Here is a 21,773-nt window from a genome sequence, read left to right as displayed (position 1 = left end):
AAGACTCCTTAGTCACCCCTCCAAGTCTCTCATGAGACTTAGCCACATGCTCAGTGAAGTCTCACAAGAGTTTGGGGTGGCTTCTCTGTGGCACTGCAACACCTACAGTAAATAGCAGCAAATAAGCTTTGGCGGTGCCCCCAGCTACTGTTCATGGCTAGGGAAGCTCACAAACAACACAATCCTTATTCCAGAGCCAGAGAACCTGAGGTCTTCCCAATGTTATTGGACTACAACTCCTATCATCCCTGACTACTGGTTATGCTACCTGGGGCAGATGTGAGTTGGAGCTCAACATCTGGAGGATCACAAATTTATTGCTTTCTGCCTTTCTATTTTCTTTGCTGGCGCAGCGGCTCATAGGAACAAAGCTGCAGAGTTGACATCCATTTCAATCACATCTTACTAAGATACCTTTTACTGGAAATCTCTACAGAAAGGAGACGTGCTCATTTATCCTGAGAAGAAATAAATATTGTGGGGAACCTTCCATTGCCTCTGTCTGTGAACACAGTTCAGCAGAAGCATCTTCAGAAGTAGTCTTTATATACATATGGCTTAAAATAAAACAAACAGATGCCCTGGACCTGTCCATATGGATCAAAAGTGTGGGGATAGCTAGAAGCAGCACCTCTCTCAGAATCTTACCTCTTCTGTCTTTCAGGACTCAAAACCCATTAGTTAACCTTCAGACTTAAGTCATCATTTCCTACTGACCAGCATTCATGACCCTTTCACACACCAAGGCAATCCAGTTTTGTGAGCTGAGAAATCCTGCACTAGACCATGGAAGTAAAAGCCAAGATTTATTAAAATTATATTTTAACTTTACATTAAGATTACTGAATGGGTGAATATTTACAAATATTAGTAATGGTCAAAACAATGGTAGGTAACAGTGTGTGCCATTAACTGCAGACAAGGGTGTATTCTCAATGAATGTTCTGAAGTTGTCTCAACTAACACTACATTACATTCAGCTCTGTCTGGCAAAAAAACAAAACTTCACTCTTCCTAATGACCTGAAAATAAAAGATGGAGGAGGATTTTAAAAAAAACTAAAACTGAATCAGTCTTTTTTAAATGATGCTTAGGTTTGTACCAAAACAGAAAAAGATCCAAAAAGGCACATGATATACATCTAAATGTTTCAGATACTGAGGATCAAAAAGCTGTGTGTGTGTGTATTCTCTATAATTAATATGGAGGTGGCCTTCTTATTTTAACCTTCCTTTAACCTGAGGGTAGGTTGCGCTCCAGAAGTTGCTTCAAAATCCACTGAAACCAAGGGAAAGGCAGCCAGGTTTTCAATCAAGTTTCCCCAAGTCTAATGGCACAAGATGTTAACTTAGCTTTCACCCTCCAGTCACTGGCTGACATTATATATTTCCAAAATTATACTTTTACATATACTGTACAATCCTTTAGACATTTTCTCAGGTGGGAATTTGCTCTCTCTCTCTTTTAACTTTCCTTTCCTATTTATTACAAATCAAAATACTTACCCAAATTTATGCTTCTTATAGGGATTATTTATGACTGCAAGGCCAGTGTTATATAAATATAACTGGCAGAGTCTTATAAATATAACACTTTAAAAGTCTTACATATTTTACAATTGGAGACATTCTTAAATGTACTTTATATTCGCATAGAACCAACATTTTCAACTAAGTGGAATTTCTTAAAGTAAGTCCAGTTACATCAGGGACAGGTGAACCTGTGGCTCTCCAGATGTTGGGCTACAGGTCCCACCAACCAAACCAGTGACTAGCCTCAGTGGGGCTGATGGACTTGAGAGTCCAACAACATCTGGAGGGTTCACAGGTGCTCTATACCTGAGTTAAATGAAGGAAGGCCACACATGGCAACATATGTACCAAAGAATTGTGTGAAACAAGTATGAAATTTAGAAATTTAGAAGCTGTTTCCATTCAAATACTGTCAAAAGATCAGATGATGCCCTTGTCAAAGAATGCTTTAAATAGAGATTTTTCAACAGCCCATTAATTCCTTGCCATGCATGTGGGTATCACTTTATTCTGGGTTCTGAAAGGCAGTGTTTTCCGAAATCTCTTCTCTAGTTGCTGCTAGGGGAAAAGCATGTTGGAATCACTGGGGGAAAAGATCAGAATTAAACATCTCTGGTCCCAACATGTATATGTTGCAACTTCTGATACTAACAAAGCATCATATATAAAATCTTGCCTAATACATACCTTGAGAGCTACAATACACACCACAGACCTATAATAAGGTGCTTATTCATTTTTATCATTTTACCTCACAGTTATTTTGGAATGCAATTAACAAGAGTACGGGAACATACTGACTGGAACATATTGTTAATTTAAAAAAAATACACAAAAAACATTATTTTGCAAATGCCTTTGAAGATTCCTCTCCCTTTCCTTTTTTCATATGACCATCACCTGCAATGTTACATCACAGAATGGGGAACCTGTGTCCTTCCAGATGTTGCCAGACTACAACTCCCATCATTCCTGGTGATTAGCCATGCTGGCAGAAGCTGAAGAGAATTGGAGTCCCAACATCAGGAGGGCCACAACCCCCCCCCCCCATCCCTGTGCTTAGTAAGTCAGGATAACAGCTCCTATATAAGAATCTATACTGGCAATATTGTGTCACCTTCACAAGATTCCCTACACAACTTTGCAAAATCTTTCATAACGAACTCAGTTCAGGAACATCGATGAATGTATATAGCCAATAACAATATAGTATACCGATAGTGCATAGTGCACGGTGTAGGAACAGAGATTCCTCCATACATGTATTATGCAACTCCATGTAGATGAATGGCCTCTGGTAACTTAACCAAACCGTTCAGTTAATGGCTCTTATTTGGCCAAGAAGTGCATTATTTACATAGTATTATATCAGCACATAGGATAAATTGGTGAAGCCAAATAACTTAGGAGCTCTGGATAGCTGAACTTCAGAAAAAAAAATGTAATATATACAGCAAATGTGCCATTCTGACCACCATCACATTCACTGTTGTGGTCCCTGATTGTGACGCCATTGTTTTTTATGAGTGCTCTGTTAAAGTCCCATTGATTTCATTGGGAAGGAGAATAACATGTCTTGCAGTGAACCACTGTTTTCTGTGGATCCAGGAAGGCATTCTAGACCCTTCAGGTTAGCACCTGAGCTTTGGTATAGCAGCTACAGAGGGGCGGTTTTTGAGGGGCGGAACAGCACAGTTGGGGAAAAGATTGAAAAATCCTCCCCCAACACTACAGAACCATCCCTCCCCCTTGCAGCCGCTATTAGATTTAAAAATATATATTGGAAGCTGTCTTATTTCGAGTCAGACCCCCGGTCCATCTAGCTCACTGTTGTCTACGATGACTGAAAGCCCTTCTCCAAGGATGACTTTTCCAGTCCTGCTTGGAGACGATTCTGATTGACGATTCTGAACCTTTTTCATACAAACCATGTGCTCTTTCATTGGCCTATGGTCCTCCTTCCATGCCACGCCTACTTTGGCCCTTAAGATTCTTTGACACGTAATGTTCACTCATGAGTGTTCTTCAAGCAAAACAAGAAAACCCCACATTATATAATTGCATTGTTGGTATTTTACAACTTTTTACACACGTATGAGTTTCTACTTAGAATATAATCACAAAAAGTAATAAAAATTTAAAAAGCAATTTTTTGTTGTTGTTGGCTGCTTATGTCATAATGTTTGCCTCTTCAGATCCCACTTGCGGAAAAAACATTTCTTACTTCTGCATGCTAGTTTTACTAAAGTATAATGACTAGTCCCTTACACATGGAAGGTGGTGAACGGAGGAATTCATGCACACAGCATAAATGTTTACATATCAAATTCTGAATTCTTTTTGTTTTTGTTTGTTTGTTTGTTTAAGGTTATTTGGGATTATGTTAGACCAGAGAAAAACCCACATTTGAGACTCCCAATTAGTTTCATTTGCGCATCTACATATTATCTGTCATCATGCGGAATACTCTTTTATATTTTCAGTTCCATGTATCCCAGGTAAATGGGGTATGTATATGGTTTGGTTGCTCTTTACTTGTAATTAAAATCCTAATCTGCTGCAGAAAATTGCCTTTTCCTTCTTCAGGGAACTTGTTCGCTCCATGCTGGTCCGCATCTCTGCCCTTCAAATTGTCCACTTAGCAGATGAATGTTCAGCGACTCAGCAACGCTGAGTTTGTATAAAATCTGAAGTAAACAGTTCTGGTATCAGCTCAGGTAGACAGTGGAACTAAATGGAAGTCTCCCATAGCTGTAAGAGGACAAAGAGAAGAGAAATATCCATTATTGCTGTTCCTGTTATACTACTATTCCTGCATTGCATGACCCCTGAGATCCAAATTTACAGTTCCATGATTCTACAATTTCTGTATTCCATGTGTTAACTATGCAATGGAAACTTCTGTTGTCTGAGTGAAAGCAGCTACTGTGGCTCAGTGGACAGAAACCCAAGCTGACATACCAACCAGACCATTGATGGATAAACAGCTGGCTCCTCCAAGATGAGACCAGTACAAACAACAGTGAAAGACAAAATGGTGTTTGTCTGCATCTAGCTTAAATGTCAAGTACGCAGCAGATTCAAGGAAGAAGTGAGGCTTACCCTGGCACTTGCTCTGTTGGCCTTTTTCTCCTCATCAGGAAGTGGAGGCATCGGGTATGGGTATTTTCTGCTGGAGGCAATGGAGCCAGTAGATGACGAAGGGGACTTTGCAGGGGAAAGGGTCCTGAGGTGTTGAATAGACAAAAATAAACAGAATGTCTAGGGATACCAGCCTTGCTACAGAAACTGGAACTACTTTGAAGCTATGCTGGGAATTTGATTCAATCACTCTGCCACACATAGTTGGAAAAGAAGCCAGAGGCTTCCAAGCTACTATAGCTTAGGAAACGGTTCAGTAGGACCAACTCCTGTGCAAATCTTGAGCAATTCTAATTCATATTAATGGAGACTTTGCAAGAGTTGTTCTCAAGGGACTGCACTTTTTGACAGTGACTAAGCTAGTCCTCACCCATCTTCAGATGTTTTGGACTATGATTCCCATCAGCCTTACTCAGAATGGCTGTGCTGGCTGGGGTTGATGGGAGTTGTAGTCCAAAACATCAGATTGGCAAAGGCTGAACTACATACTATGAACCAGACTTCTTATCATTTTATGCATCAAATGATAAAAAATAAGCTATTTATAAAATTGGGAATATGATTTGTTATGAACCAGATTTAGGATAGCATGGTGAATAAGAGACAGAGCTATAAATGTTCTCCCCTCAGCCTAAGTGGCTTCAGGGAAGCCACAATTTAAGTCTGTCACATGGAATTTTGGAGATAATGATATTGGTCTATCTTATCAAATTGTTATAGGGATTAATGAGGTAATATATGTGAAGCTTTCATTATTATTTAACTAAAAATTATTCCTTTATATCACATTGTATCTATGCCTTCATCTGCATTATAAAAAGGTAAAGGGACCCCTGACCATTAGGTCCAGTCGCAGATGACTCTGGGGTTGTGGCACTCATCTCGCTTTATTGGCCGAGGGAGCTGGCATACAGCTTCCGCGTCATGTGGCCAGCATGACTAAGCTGCTTCTGGCAAACCACAATTCTCACAGCGGTTTAACTGCCAAACCCTCTTCCCAAGGGACTATGGGAAAGCCAGGGCTGCTTGAAGTGGTGCGATACTGCTTTAAATGTATAATTCAGATGAGGCTTACGTACCTACTATATATATTTTAGAAAGTTGTTTGTTATGCATTTGGACGCCTCTTAAGATATATTAGCCAAATTTTGAATGATGGTTCCTGAGATCAAGGAGAAGGTTTTCATCCATGTTTGGATACATTTGAATGCTATTTCAAATCAAGAGAGCAGATGGGTTCACTGCACTGATTTTTAGCCCCTAATCTTTGTGTTTCTTAAAATTCCCAAACAAAGCTGGGTATGAGGTTGCTAGCACATACATACAAAGCATCAACATTTTCCCTTTATTCATGCATTTTTGTACTAGCTAAGAAAATGAGGAACTGGCAGAAGAACTTTTTTTTAAAGAGTCACCAACCGCTTATACCAGGCATAGGCAAACTCAGCCCTCCAGATGTTTTGGGACTACAATTCCCATCATCCCTGACCACTGGTCCTGCTAGCTAGGGATCATGGGAGTTGTAGGCCAAAAACATCTGGAGGGCCGAGTCTGCCTATGCCAGGCTTATACTAATGCAAGTCCCACTGACAACTGTGCACCTATGTCAAGGATGAGGACATCTGGAGCCTTTCCAGATGTTGTTGAACTCCAATTCCCATCAGGTCCAGCCAGCATGACCAATGGTTAGGGATGATGGGAGTTGTACTACAACATCACCTTGAGGGCTGCAAGTTCCCCATCCTTCACCTACATTGATGTAAGTCTTCGCTGGCTCAGAGCTTAACTGCAATCTTATGCGTGACTACTCAGAACTAAGTCTCAACTGCGTTCAGTTGAGATTTACTCCCAGGCAAACATGTCCCGGGTATAGGGCTGCACATAAGTTGCTTTTCTGAAAGCAGCACAGCAGAAACACTTATTACAGTGTATGAGAACGTGTTACATTATACAGAAGGCATGCAGTTCAGTGGCAAAAAAGGGGTTAATTGTGAAGAAACAAAGGCAAATACAAAGAGCTGAACACCCAAATTAGTAGACATGCAAGCAACATCCAGTGCACAGTGGTTCCAGCCAAAGTAGGAGTCTGGTTTGGGGTGGGGGCGAGGGGTGGGGAGGATAGACAAAAATGGACTGATTGGTCAGAGAAATCAGCATTTCTGTACAAGGTAAGGAAAGCACTAGCAAGTCAATGTTGGCATCACACGGAAGGGCATTCTTGTCCGCGTCAATAAGGCGTCTGCACTTTATTGACTAGAGTTATACACACAAGGGCATGGACAACTAACGTGTCTTAAGAATCAATTCCGGAATCAAGACAGACCAAGGAAGCTCTGTATCTGGGTCATGTGCAAGAAAACATAAAAGTCAGAAGCACAGCTGGTCTCAGATGTCCCGGTACCCTGACGAAACGCTTGACTCACTCACCGCCCCGACCCCAGTCCTGTGCTCATGGCAGCCCTTCCTCACGCTCCATCCTGGGTCCCTCTGGCTTGCTGAACTCAAGAAAGGATGTTTTTAAAAATCCCTAATCACATGGCTGTGCCAGCAGCCTCCTTAGATCCCTTATGCCTCCCTCGCCTCCATGCATCTCAGACCATGTTTATCTACTTTCCACACCAAACACCATAGTTGCCCCCACATTTCTTCAGATATCATCTACATATTTCAGGAAGCCTTTTATGTCTGGTGTATTGTGTTCTTTTATACTCTGTTGGAAGCCACCCGCAGTGGCTGAGGGAACCCAGTCAGATGGGTGGGGTAAAAATAAAAAACACACATTATTACTATTATTATTTTCTGCCTCTATGGTTAATGTGAAGTGTGTGCCTTGCCCAACGGGCACTGCCTACTTATTCATCAGAAGTGGATTTAGGAAGCATGTGATCTGCCCTAACAATGTGTGTAGAACGTATAGGTGTTACCCAGAGGATCTTGGAAGCATCCAAAGAGTTTCAAGCTCAGATACAAGCGGAAGCAGGGCCGTCTTACCCATAGGCCCTAGGGTTGCGGAGCACCCGGGCACTGGGCTCTCAGGGGCGCCAGGCCGAGAGTCTGGGGCCCAAGAGATGAGTCCGGGGAAGAGCCCGCCTACCGCTCTGCTCTCCTTCATGCCTGGGACTGGGCAACCTGGAGGGGAGGGCGCGCAGATCTTTGCACCCCGGCACCACATATGAATGCCCTGAATGCAAGTCCCTCCTCTGTGCATATTTTAAGAGTATATTCAGGAATACATTTTCAAAATCCAAACCACAATATGAAATAAGTACATTTCCTGATGAAACTGCAGGTGCCCTTCTTGGACATCATCACAGAAGGAAACCAGAGAATCCTGATAAACTTTGCTCATTAAATACATCAAGCTTTCTAACAGCTTGTTATTCTTATTTTGACAAGAGTGTTGGTGTTTTGTGCCCAACTGCTGTTTCTGTTATACGAAACGGAAGCTCAACAATCTTCGTTTGGAAATTATGCAGTGCAGTGGTGGATTTGTCTAATGTGCCCTCTTCTGAATGCAGATGGGATGTCATCTTTTTGAATGTGCCTCCACCAAATAAGCTCTCTGTATTGGGATGAGATACGCAGTGCTAAAGAACCCTCCCCCTGAGGTTTGCTTATTGCATGCAGGTAATCTATGCTGATGAGTTTTCAGAAATGTTATACATGGTTTGAAACACTGCAGCATGATATCTGCCAATCCCTTCCTTCTGCATCATGTGCACTTCGGCTCTAATTATTTCATGAACTTAAACTTAGCTGGAAGGGATGCCCTGACAGTCACTATGACTTATGTGTGAAAAGGCTCGACTGAAAAAATATTGTGAACACAGTATATACCATAGAGCAATGACTGTACTCTGCCATGGTCAAATTAGGATAACCATGCTTGGTTTACAGAAATTCTTTGCTCATTCTGTTTGACTCCTCAAATTCATCAAGAATCCACACCGAAGTACAAAACTGGATACAATTTCCTCCTTAAAAGTCCTTATCTCTGCTCAGGAGCCAATTACTTCCTTTGTTTGCTCCCAAGAAAGTGCATGGCTACAAGTAGATAAGCAAATAAGTTGTGTTATCTCTCAATATGTTCTCTTCCAAGGCAAATGCTAACTATTTCAATGACTTACTTCCAAGCATGCACATTTAGAATGGCAATCTTATGCACACGTACCTGGGAAAAGGCCCCACTGAACACAACGGGACTTACCTCCAAGTAAGCATGCTGAGGATTATGCCTTAATCTTGATCGCTACTAAATCAATGCTGCCAGAGTACATATTTGCCAGTTCCTCTACAACCGTATGCAAATATATTTCAAAAGGAAAACTGGTAGATACTTTCAGGAAACCACAACATCTAAAGTATTGTGTGTGGTTACAGGACTGCCTTCCCCAACCTGGTGTTCCCCAGATGCTACTAGACTCCAACTCCTATCAGCCCCAGACAGCCTGGGAGTTGGAGTCCAACAACATGGGAAGGAAAGCAGGTAAGCGTTGGCAGGAAGCACAACCCACCTTATGTGGACCACCTATATCAGTTCTGCTCTCATACTTTCCAGAATAGAGTAGCAGATGGCAGTCCTATTAAAGCTGCCTGTCCTAAACAGGCTGGCAGCTTTGTTTTCTGCTGTAAGTCATGGTTCTCATTCAGTTTCTATAATCCTGGCAGGAAACAGTGTCATTGGCACCTCTTTATTTTCATAAGAAGCATGGGGAAAGGAGGAAAGACCCACCCTCCAGGCCTCTTTCCTCTTGAGCACTAGTGAAGAAAATCAGGCTCTTTCAAGTAATCTAACCCTTAACACACATCCACCCCCTGACATCCTTTCAAGAGCTTTGATGGTCTACTGGAAAGCTTGACACAGACACACACACACGATTCCTACATGGTTATCCAAACACACTTCAGTGTTGTCAAAGCCAGAGCCGTCTTTCCCATAGGGCTTAGTGGTGCGTAGTGCCAGGGCACCAGCCTCTCAGGGGCACCCCAACAAGTGGGGGAGCTGCGCGGCTTTGCCAGTGGCCTCCCCTTTCCCTGCACGCCCGCCAGCTGTGTGGGCGTGCAGCTTCCCTCCCAAGCCTCTGCGGGGATCGCTCTCCTGCAGTGGCATGGGGGAGAGTTGCCCCCCCCCAGATGGCTGGCAGTGTGCAGCTATGGCCACCCCAACACTATCCGTGGTAATTTGGGAGTGCTGTGCGGATATTTGCACCCCAGCGCCGCATCTGCTAAAGATGGCCCTGGTCAAAGAGTCACACACAAAGCAACTTGCTTATGTTTACATTTTTAAAAAATCACAATATATGCATGGCAGTAGAAAGCAAGGCTAAAAATCCCATGTGCAGCTTCCCCCAATGAAACCGAAAGTACCCTATGCAGCTGAAAAACTAGCCACCATCACAAACCACTTTGCTGGATTCCTGGAAGAGACAGAATTCTACACATGGAAGCCATCTTTGTAGCTCAGGACCCCATTTCCCCCCTTTGCAGGATATTTGTTACCTAGTAACTACCTTCTCGGTAGTGGCACCCGCCCTGTGGAACGCCCTCCCACCAGATGTCAAAGAGAAAAATAACTACCAAACTTTTAGAAGACATTTAAAGGCAGCCCTGTTTAGGGAAGCTTTTAATGTTTAATAGGTTATTGTATTTTAGCGTTTTGTTGGAAGCCGCCCAGAGTGGCTGAGGAAACCCAGCCAGATGGGCGGGGTATAAATAGCAAATATTATTATTATTATTATTATTATTATTATTATTATTATTATAGCTAACCCAATGTTCCACTGGCTTCTAACATGGAACAAATTCCACAACAGACTCTATTACATCACCACCCCTATTTTCTCCCAAACCCAGCTCTCTACAAATATTCCCTAGACTAGAACCTTCCCCATCACTAAACAAACAGTACTTGTTAGGTTTCCTGCTATGCATTCTGGACAATGCTTCTTATTTCAAGCACAGAAAAAAATGCATCTTCAGTTTCAGAAAACACTTGAAAATGCAAAAGTGCTTATGGACATTTTGCTAGCCAGGAAACAAAAATGTGTCGTGAGTCAAAGTGAGTTAACCTGATGGGACTAGCCACTGGGAGTGGGATTACCAAAATCAGCACCAAGTGGGAGAATTCTTTCCTTCCCCAGGGCCACCATTATGTAATCTATTCAGGGCTCTAGTATCAGAAAACTATGAGATGACATGAAGAAGAGGAGCCAGATCTGTACTGTCCCTCGCATCAGGGGTGTTCACACATTACATTCAATGAGTGTACTATCAGTGTACACATATAGTTGACCTGTATACTCACAGATTTTCAGTCTGTGTACTCAACAGTTGAGCTGTACCAATGAACAAGCATGCATTATTTCACACAAACACTTGCACAATTGTAGTGACAGCTCATATCTATGGTCATCATAATGTGTGATGATGAACAATTTGGGAAGTAGTATAATTGGGAAGTAGTTGAATATTTTAACGTGGGGTTATCTTTGGTCCCAAGACATCTATAAATAAGCTTATCTTCAACACCAATCCAGTTGATTCCTGCTGATTCCTCTCAAGTTTTACAAGCAGCCATGGCTTCCAAAGCAATTAGATTAGGGTTTTTAGCCTGTTTCAGGGGAGGTGCTCAGTCTGAGGAGGGGATTAATGAGGTTGATACTGATCATGCCAAGCACCAACTGTTTGGGGCAGTTTGAAGGGAAGCTCACTAGGAAGTGCAGTTCAACAAAAGACAGTATGTAGTAGAGGATTAGCAGACAGACTCAGCGCAATCCTAGGCACGCTGATTCAGAAATAAACCAGCTGCCTATATCAGATTCCCCCCACTGAATCCTTCCTCCCAGTAAAATACTGCATTGAATACTATCTTCTATACCCAAATACTAACCTCAGAAACAAGAATTACCCCATTAAGGCCTTTGACCAAAAGGTAACAAGTGACTTGAGGAGATGAAGCAACACAGATGTTCTCTCCCCTATTTTTGTTTAGTTTCTTTATAAATGATGCCACATCTGAATTTAATGAGGATGGGGTTTTTTTCACCCAGCACTGACTGGCCATGAACTTCTCTAAACATCACTTTGTGACAATGACATGGGTCTCCTATCCTTCTATCATCTCACCTGTAAACTTCACTGGGTCACCTTTGCCATTCAAATCTTTGGAATATGACTAAGCCCTATTAAGTTGTTACTCGTGTGGAGGAGCAACGCGAATACAAAGAAGAAGCCCTTGCCTTTAGTATTTGTCCCCATTGTCACATGGCTGCTTCCCATGGGCTCAGGCCATCTGCTCCACAGGAAGCCCTCTGTCCATGGGTCCCATTCACTCATGTAAACACTGAACTGGGCTAATAATAACAATGTAACTGGCCACTGAGAATAGTATCATAAGTTGGTCATCTCCAGCATTGGCAGTTGGAAAAATATAAAAGGAGGATCAAGCAAGATTATTCCTTGCATAATAAATTCTAACAAAGGGAGCAGGGTCATTGTACAGTATTAAACACTTTTTTAAAAAGAGTGGAAATAATAGTTATGGTTATATGGAAGTGAGATATGTGGTGTTTGCCTGGAGAGAAAGCACTAGAATTTAAAATTTAAAAAATAATCATTTTAGGAGTCCTTGCAGTCTTCTGGTTCTGATGAGACAGAACAAACAGGAATGATTCCAGTCTCCTTGTGTTTATTTAATTATTGGTATAAATGACTTCATCTCCTAGAAGACAGGCTCCTAGAGGTGTGGGCAAATTCACTTAATTCTTTTAAAAAAACAACGACTTACTCCCCTTTCAGTGCCATCTTGATCCAATTACATGGTTTGCCTTTGAATTTTCTTAATGGATTATGGTTCATAGCTGCCAAAATGGTATTTAAATGGCACCTCAGAGGCATTTTTGTGCGGAGAGCTGTGTTCTTATCGACAAATGTTAAGAATGTGCTACGTTATGCATTGATAAAATCCCAGCACAGTTTGAAAAATTTGTTATTTGACTTCCCTACATTTGTTTTAAAGACAGTTCCAGCCCTCCTTTGCTGAGATGGCAACCAATGCCCTGCCCACTCTTTTAGATGTACCATATACGGCAGTGGTATTCAATCAGGGTGCCGTGGCTCCCTGGGGTGCCTTGAATGATGCCCAGGGAGCCGCGAGCTGCACTAGCCTCGGTCCCTTTCCTTCCCTCCCTCCTCTGATGCCCTCTTATGTCTCCACTTCCCCAAGGCTTGCATGGCTGTTTGTTGCAGCAGCCCTGGCTACAAGCTCCCCAAGCAAATGGTACCTCTGGGACTGGCCGTGGGGTGCTGGTTGCCAAGAGCTGAGGCAGCCTCAGAGTAAGCAGGCAAGCAGGCAGGCAGGCAAGGCAACCCATCCAGCTAGTCCACCAACCCTTGCTGTTGGGAATGGACAGACAAGTGGGAGGCCAGGCACACAGGCAGCTGCTGCTGCCTCCCAAGGTAAGGTGCTGGACTCACATTTGTCTTTGGCCAGACTCCATTGGGACACTAAGGCTGGGGGCATCCTCTTCCCAGACCCTTGTTGGGCAGTGTGAGGAGACACTTCTCTTTGGGGAAGCGGGGGAGAGGAGGGGAGTTCAGAGACCAGAGACGGCAGCAGCAGCTGCCCAGAGGACTCTCAAGGAGAGGAGGCTGAGGGAACAGTCCACAAGGGAAGGTGTTCAAAAAAGGGTGAGAGACTGCCAGGTATGCAGGCAAAGGGTGACATAACTGGGCACCTGAGCCCCAAAGGGGTGCCAAGGGAGCCATGGACTGAAAAAGGTTGAAAACTTCTGCTTTATGGGAAAGTGACTTTTGACTGACATTTCTGCATCTGTAGGGAGAAAACAACTGGACATTCCACACTACCTAATCTTTTGTCTTAATTTTGAGGGCAAATGCAAAAGAACTTTCTTCTTCAATTGTTAGAAATATGGCAAACACTGGTTAAAGCAGAAGAAAATAAAATATTTATTGGCCAGCAAAAATGAGATTATTTTAACAGTGGCCACCTTTGCTCTGGCAGATGCAAAGCAGTGGCAAACATTTTCTGATTACTATATAGCCAAACTCCAGTTTGGACACCTGTTTTGAGTGCTACTTGACAAAGGATTGAACTAGTGAAATGCTTATTTTAGGCTGCAATAACACTTATCTGGGAGTAAGACCCACTGAACTCAGTAGAGCCTTTCTCTTAGTAGACATTGCACTGTTAATGAGATACATGCACACTTAAAAGTATTTAACATGATTACATTCTTTGTTATTCTCTTGTTATTATTGGTTCCTTGTTATTAAGTTTTACAGGTTTTTTATGTTTGGTGTTTGGTTTTACCAATTGGTTTTTATTGTATGCTTGTAATTAATTTTTTTCTTCTTATTTTGGTCTGTTAGTTGGCATTATGGCCAATGGCCGAAACAAAGAAAGCACAACCCAACTGAGTATTCACACAACACATCTTTAGCCTCTTGCCATGAAGAGCAATTAATTCTTTCCAGCATATTTCTGACTTCTAATGGATATACTAGGTAAATGCTCTCCTAACATGCTTGCATGCTTCCCGTTTTTTAATTAAGATGCACAAATGATAACCTATGTACAATTCTACTACTTGCTGCAATTTAACACCTTTATTGTAAAAGCACTGGGTTGGCACTAACAGCACAACCCTATTCATGTCTATTAAGAAGTAAACCCCACTGCTTTCAATGGGACTTATTCCCGGTAAGTGGGTATAGGATTGTATCGTAAGTGTATTATAAAGCTACTAGCTTCAATACACTGACCTTTTAGCTATTTCAACTAATGTTACTTGATTAGTGGTAGACATAGATCATGCCCACAAAAAGGCTACTTGGCATCAAATGAAGAGAAAGCTACTAAAAGCTAGAGATGGAGATGGGAAATACATGCACTATGAACATCCTTTTCAAACGGCTTCATTAAAACAGTCAGAAAAGAATCACAATTGCACAATGAAGCCCAAAAAGACATCAGAAGGCAGCAAATGAACAAAAAGGGTCCTCAGCATCTACAATAAATCACTTGTATTGGAAGATACAAGATAAGGAGTCCCATCATATCTGGAATATGCTGGAACAGCTCTTAAAAGATGATAGAGAATTAATTTACAAAATACCTAAAGTAGGGTCCTTCAGTGTTTTTATTCACATCTTCTACCCACTTAGCTACATTATATTCTGTTTTGAACCATGGGCTTAAATACCTGCGAAAAGCAATGGAAGGAACAGAGAAAGCAGAAGAAGAATAAAGAAATATCTGGTAACACACAGCAGCATAAGCTCAGTTTGGCTGTTTTACATCCTCCAAATGCCAAGGATTGTCTTAAATAAATCAGTGTGGAATCTGGGTGAAGAAAATCCGAGCCACGGGGGTTCAAAATGAATTCCCTTGGAAGCGGAGGCTTACATTTGCAATTTACTTTTGCCTTCAGAGAGAGAACTACCCATCTCTTAAATCTCTAAATCTCGGTCTGGATGCAAACAGACTTAGAAGCACTGAATCTGCCCAGTGGGGAAGTACGCAAGAGACAGGTGCTGCAGCAACTGCCCTTCCAAAGTGAGGACTACTTTAATCTCTTCTAAGCACCTCCTGGAAGCTTCAGGCAAGTCGTTTTGTCTCAGTGCTGTGTCTTTAACCTAACTTATACAGAAAGCAAATGTTTTCTGCCTTGCACCACAGGCCAGGAGTACATAAATATAGGCAGACCACCTTGGATACTTGCAGGTTGATCTGAGAAAAGGCAGCTAAGAGATGGGTCCCTCTCTTACACCAGGGGCTGAACATTACGGTCTTGGGGACTCTTTCATGTCCATGGTTGCAAATAAACCAGGTTCTGCCAGTTAAATGACAAGAAATGTTACTGACTTGCAGTCACGTGTGGGTTCTTTGGTGCACATAAGTCTGCCCAAAACACAATAAGCTGTTTTTGCATTGCAGCACAAGCTGTGTACTCAGAGGCTCACCACACACTGCTCTTTCTTCATGTTGCTGGCAATACGTGGAAGACCGTAGTGAGATGAAGAAACAGATTATTCTGTGCAGTGAACTGCACACACACAAAACAGCTGCCATGTGGTAGCAATCTACCAGACAGAACTGTTCGGCCTACAGACCTCTGCACACTTGCATGGGAATAATTCCCAGTTAACTCATGGGGTTTACTTATGAGTAGCCTTTGCAGCACAAAGACTGGGCTGCACTAGACTTGTGACTCTTATAAGCTGCGCAATTGCCCGTGCAACTTGAATATAGCCTTTGACCAATATGCATGGATCCTTCCCAAAGCCCTTTCCTGGTCAACACTATGTGCAAGACATTTCTCACAGTATTAAATATATATATATATCCAGACTGAACCTAACAACCATTGTTTTATCAATGGAAAGTATATTCTACTTTGTCCTCTCTTTGCAGCACAGATTACATGAGTACTTGTTTGATAAAATTTACTACTGCTACATTAATATTGCTGCCTGTTTAAAAAGTCAATTAAGTGCAGGGACAAACTGGTAACGCCAATGTAGGGCAGTGGTTAGAGCGTTGGGACCAGAACGGAAGGGAACTGGGCTCAAATTCCCCCTCACCCAGGAAGCTCACTATGTGACCTTGAGCCAGGCACTGTCAGCCTAACCTATCTCACAGGATTGTTGTTAGGATGAAATGGGTGGTGGAGGCAGGAGAAATATGTGTGCCACCTTGGGCTCCTCCTTGAAGAAAAGATAGGGCATTAATTATATGCAATAAATATTCTTCATAAATTACTTTTAAATCCACCTACAGCTGACACTAAGCCAGAGACTCCATGACCTTGCTACTGCTGCAAGTTATAGCATATAAAATGACATCATGTAATTTGACTCTGGAGAATGTCAGGATTGATTTTATAGAAAAACCATTTCCCAGGTCTTCACAATTGTGGAGAAAAATGCACTGCTACCAGTGGCATAGCGTGGGTTGTCAGCACCCGGGGCAAGGCAAGTAATTTGCACCCCCTAACCCGTGGATTTGCGCCCCCTAACCTGTGGATCTGCGCCCCCTAACCCTAACCCCCAGATGTTGCGCCCGGTGCGGCCGGCACCCCCTGCACCCCCCACGCTACGTCACTGACTGCTACCCTCAGAGGAATTTCAACAGGGCTTCCAGAGAGAAGGGCAGGAAAACAACAACAACCCCAACTTCCTCTTTGTCCCCTGCCCCAACCCATTAGTCTCTGTTTATCAATGTGTATCTCGCAATCTACACCAATCTTCCCATTTCACTAAGCCACTAGGTTGCAATGTTTTGGGTGAACCATTTTTGGCTTGTGTGGAACGTGGGCTTTCAATAGAAATAAAAATCAGATGGTGAATTTATTATATCCAATAATCAAACATTGTGAGCATCATTCTGCCTAAGCTGCGTAACTCTCCCACCCACTCACCCCAACCACATAAGCACAGGCATCGCTTTAATTCTCTATCAGCTGTAATTGCTTCTAATTAGTCTACTTACTTTCAACAGCAAGTTGAAAACTAGGAGTGCTTTATGTTTTCCATCTCGGTTCCTAATTAAAAAGTAAAAGTTCAAAGCACAGCCGCAAGACAAATTTGCTAGCGAAGCAATGGGCTCATGGGCAAGACATTATGCGCTGGTTCTTATCTTGCAGTTTTAGTGGGCTTGTGTGAGAGCAAATGACAAACCTTTAACCTACACTTTTTATTGTAAAGGCTCGTTTGGTAACCATGAAGCACTCCTGATCTGGATTTTACAATGAGAAAAGAGAAAGTTATCACGGCAACAAAGCATGCAAAGGTTGTACAAGACTTTTGAGGCTTCTTCGCCCCAGGTACACACACTTCAGCTTCTATTATTTCTGAGCAACCTGAAACATCATGCCAGGTTGCAAAATGAAACCAAGAGGGGCAGAGCAATCTTTGTGGGGGTTAACTGTGCATCGGTCATCATTGATATAGTATAACCCATCAGATCAAATGGTAAAACTTTGCTTAAAACGAAAAAGAAACAACTTCTTAAGCCTACAAAACTTAAAACCAGTGGCTTGATTTGGCTTGCAGCACAACATGCAACAATGCAGAAGTCCCAGGTCTTATAAGACTGGGGGGCAGGGGGGATTACACACATCAGGCCAGCAAGGAGGAGGGCTTAGCTAGCGCTGCCATCAGCAATCAAAGGAGGGTTTGGGGGTATTTTGCCACAGTGATACTTTTGGGAAGAAACTTTTAATGGGATAAAAAAAAAAGTTGCCCCAAATGGAAGGGCACTTAGAACTGACCTGTGATCCCGATCCCTTGTCTGGGGGTGGTGAGAACCCCTGTGGCTTATGCCTTGGGGTGGGATTTGGTTGGTGTGGGAAAGCCCAGGCTCAGAAGCATGGGATGCTCTGCTGCAAAAACACAATATATAATAGGGGTGGGGAAAATCTAAGCCAAAGTTTATATCATTTATAACAATGAGGAAGATGCACACCTATAGAGGCAAAGTTAGTACAAATGAACAAAGGAATGGCTACCCGGGAAAGGAGTTCACTGGGACATGCTTTAACACATGCTCCTACGCCAACACTCAGGGTCTTGGTGTTAATGGTCAAAACTATTCTACCCATTTAAGTTTGCAGAAAACTCTGGAACGTTAATGTCTCATCTTTGCAAAACTACGGAAGTAAAATACACTTTACTGGGCCAGTAGGAAAATAGCCCCACAGAAATTGTCAACTACGGAAGTTCTCTTTTGCTCCACTAACACGATACCATGCAAGCAAAATGACCGCTTGGTCAGTTTTGTGTAACGCTGATCTTAGGCACCAATATGGCAATAAAACTATGCATTTCCAGCAGTCATTAATCAACTCCTCTAAGGGGATCAGGGGTTTTTTTGCCCCCCATTACCACCAAGACCAGTTTGCTTTAATGACTCTGTAGCCTTGGGGAGTGGTCATCTTATATCCATGTAGTTAACCTTTCACCAGGAATGCTGCAATGGACAGCAGCACAGAGACGCCAGTTCTCCAGATATTGACAACTTCTCTTTTGGCTCATTTTGGATGTCATTTGCGTTCAGATCACACTACTTCACAGGTTGTGGCAAGCACATGAACACATAAAATATACGTTGCCACACGTGGGTTGTTCATTCCGTACAGCATGTATCAGTAGATGGCATTGCACAAACAAAGCAAACTGTTTTAAGTAAGTCTTATTTAGCAATACGTAGTTCTCTAACGAAAGTATATAGCTGAAAGTAATACGAAACTTCCAAGCAAATTAACACATAGGAAAGAATCTTCCTTTTACAGAGAAGGGCTTCCTGAACTCCTGGCACCTTGTGAAACTAAAATGGTTATCCAATGTTATTTAAACTAATTTACTAAAATGTGCATCTAATGGGATACAAACCATATCCAGAATTAGGAAAAAACCAGATAACAGAAATTGAGGTAAGCTATGTTATATATTTATTTATCTTGCAGAATGCTACACCAGGGTAGCCAACCCTCCAGAGGTCACTAGAGTACAATCCCCATCACCCATGACCACTGGCCATGTACTCTTGGGCTGATGGGAGTTGTAGTCCAACAAAATATGTAGGGTAACATGTTGGCTGCTCCTGCTGATTAGGTAGAGAAGTTTACTGTGGAATATATCAGATGATTTCCAATGTTTCCTTAACAGGTCTCTCCTAAATAACATTTGCCCTTAATGTGAAAGTTAACATGCAGAATGGTACATTTTGAAACATTACATCTGAACTCTGCTTTAGTGCTGCCGTCTAAATCTCTTCTCCCCACTTCCCCCAGTTGCAAGATGGCATTAAATATCCACTTTCATTGGTAGTGAAACACACCTGGATGTCAAATCAGGGACTTTCTTCCCATGCAGGTTAACAGGCAGCAGTAAACAGGTTTGGGGAATAGTGCAGCACACAAAGGTGAGAAGGTGTGGGGCTTCTAGTTAACAGGGGGGACAAAACTGCAATGGGAAAGCCTGCTTCACTGCCCATCCTGCTATGGAGAATACATTTAACAAGCTAGAAGTACTTCTTAGGGCCAAACTAGATGTGATATTGAACAGATCATTGTCTCTTGTGTTTGCTCCCCTTTAAAATAGCAGCCATGGGAGCGGGGAGGAAAACTGGGCTGGGACCGCAGTGCAGGCAAGTGGGTGATTAACCCTTCAACCCTGCACAGCTTTGCCAACTACATAAAAACCCTTCACCCTGGTTCCTTTCCTCTCCTCCCCAAGGTGACATTGCGGCATCTCTGGAGGGGAGATTGACCGATATGCAAATAGCAGATGGGGGGAGTGGGGATTTCCATTGGGGAAATGGTGCAAGGGGAGCCCTTCCCCCTGTTTCTTGCTGACAATCTGCCCAAAATCGGCCCTGAATCCAAATAACAGACTTTTAAAAAAAACTTATGGAGGAGCTTGTTACCACTGGTAAGTATTGCCTAGGTGAGGGGGGAACCGACAAATTTTCAAAAACAAAAGCAACTTTTAAAAACAATTGGTCAAAATAAAAACCTGTTGCCACACCATTTAATAATCAGTACTTTCAGTGAGTCTAGAAGCCTCCTGGTTCAAATATGTAGCAGGAAGGAACTGAAACAGAAATAGTTGGATACTCTTTCGGTTTTGGTTTTCAACTAGAAGGTCAAACTTACTCAGTGGAATTAGACCGTGGCCTAAATCTTTTGCCTTTGACTTTCTTCCTGTTGCCGCCTATATTACCTGAAATAAGACCAAAGGATAAGTCAGTGGAAAACAATACATTGGAACCAAGGAAAGTAGTATGCTAGAAGTCATTTGCATTGACTTTTATTCTCCCTTTCTTTCTAGTCCACCCTGAAGTAGTAATACGACCTACCTGCAGATACAAGGGACTGAACTTAAGACTTTATATGTGCAAAGCATGTACTCTGAACTTTGGCATTGTAGGTATAGCTACAGCATGCTGGTTGACAGCATCTACTCTGAAATGGTTATGAATACTGCTGGCGCAATGGTCATTCTCACCTTGCCATGAGTTACTCCTGGGTCGCCCATTCTGACAGATGTCTGAAAGGTTCTTTGCATCTTGGATTCTTTCACTCCATGAATGAGATAATCCGTTTGACCTGGAGTAAATGGTAAAACTTGCATGAGCTGGCTGGTTTGGGTACATAAAGCATCTATTAAGGACATCATTCATGAACTTTGAGGATTACTTAAAGGTCTGTTTACAATACCCAAAATATCTGCCTAAATCAGCAGTCCGGGAAAAGTCTAGTTAAATTTCACTTCTGCTCCTACAACTGTTCCTATTCATTCCCTAAAATAATGTGCACATTGCTACATATCTAATCAGGACACATTCATAAACCCATTTCTAATTGAATTTCTAAGGGCATCTATTTAACATGTCCCATTTTCAGATTCTAGACCTTTCTAGTTATGTTAGTCTATGTGGGATATCTCATTTATTTGGCAGACAAGGATGACTGTCAAATAATTTGCTCATGAACACAATGGCAGGTGAGAGGCTGCATTATTGCACTCAGAGGTGCAAATATTTGGATGCTGTGTCATCACTGGTGCCTTTACAACTGGCTCAGAGGAGATGTGTACACAGGTCATCTAGAAACAAAAGAAGAAAGCAAGTTTCTTCTACACCCGGCAGAAGTGCAACCTAGTCCTTCTCCTTTCCCACTTAGTTTCTTCAGACCTTCTCCAACCTGGTGTCCTCTAAATGTTTTGGACTACAACTCCCATCAGTCCCAGCCAGCATGGTTGTTGATGAAGGATGATGGGAGTTGATGTCCAAAAGCTCTGGAGGTCACCAAATTAAGGAAGGCTGCCTTAGAGGGTCAAGCTTGGAGCAGCAAGAGGATCTTGCAAGGGAGAAAATGATTTCTTCCTTTCCCAGGTTGCGTTCTCTCTGTCCATCTTATTTCTCCAGAGGAAAACTAAGCTGGAAGAGACTTACTTTCTTATGTAAGTTCTGGAACTCAAACCTGCTTATGAAGCTCATTCTCTGAGATGGCTTATTAAAACCTGGTTAAATCCTAGGTTTTGCACATCCACAAAAAACCACACGTTATCCCAATT

General features: G+C 42.4%; 1 protein-coding gene and 1 long non-coding RNA gene across 16 annotated transcripts in view; one reads left to right on the top strand and one right to left on the bottom strand.

The window, feature by feature from the left end:
* Nucleotides 1–793: 793 nt before the first annotated feature.
* Nucleotides 794–21,773, bottom strand: part of ADAM22 (ADAM metallopeptidase domain 22) — a 118,834-nt gene continuing 97,854 nt past the window's right edge. For 5 of the 15 annotated variants that reach the window (XM_083704707.1, XM_083704714.1, XM_083704713.1 and 2 more), the window contains 6 exons: nucleotides 20,703–20,803; nucleotides 20,351–20,417; nucleotides 17,966–18,076; nucleotides 14,810–14,896; nucleotides 4,635–4,758; nucleotides 794–4,283 (listed from right to left, as the gene is read on the bottom strand). In XM_083704707.1, the coding sequence (XP_083560833.1) occupies nucleotides 4,263–4,283; nucleotides 4,635–4,758; nucleotides 14,810–14,896; nucleotides 17,966–18,076; nucleotides 20,351–20,417; nucleotides 20,703–20,803 (511 nt within the window). In that variant the 3' untranslated portion in view covers nucleotides 794–4,262. Of the gene's footprint in view, nucleotides 4,284–4,634; nucleotides 4,759–14,809; nucleotides 14,897–17,383; nucleotides 17,431–17,965; nucleotides 18,077–20,350; nucleotides 20,418–20,702; nucleotides 20,804–21,773 lie in introns of those variants that run through there. The other 10 variants (XM_083704719.1, XM_083704709.1, XM_083704711.1 and 7 more) reach the window with 5 other exon arrangements.
* LOC310828129 lies at nucleotides 6,075–17,955 on the top strand. Its single transcript, XR_014556703.1, has 3 exons — nucleotides 6,075–9,159; nucleotides 14,064–14,198; nucleotides 17,400–17,955. It is a non-coding gene; the product is annotated as an uncharacterized lncRNA (long non-coding RNA).

This window comes from Podarcis gaigeae, assembly GCF_964106915.1.
Source record: "Podarcis gaigeae genome assembly, chromosome: 12".
Taxonomy (NCBI): domain Eukaryota; kingdom Metazoa; phylum Chordata; class Lepidosauria; order Squamata; family Lacertidae; genus Podarcis; species Podarcis gaigeae.
The sequence above is the reverse complement of the archived record's forward strand: the minus strand, read 5'-3'. Positions and strand labels throughout refer to the sequence as shown.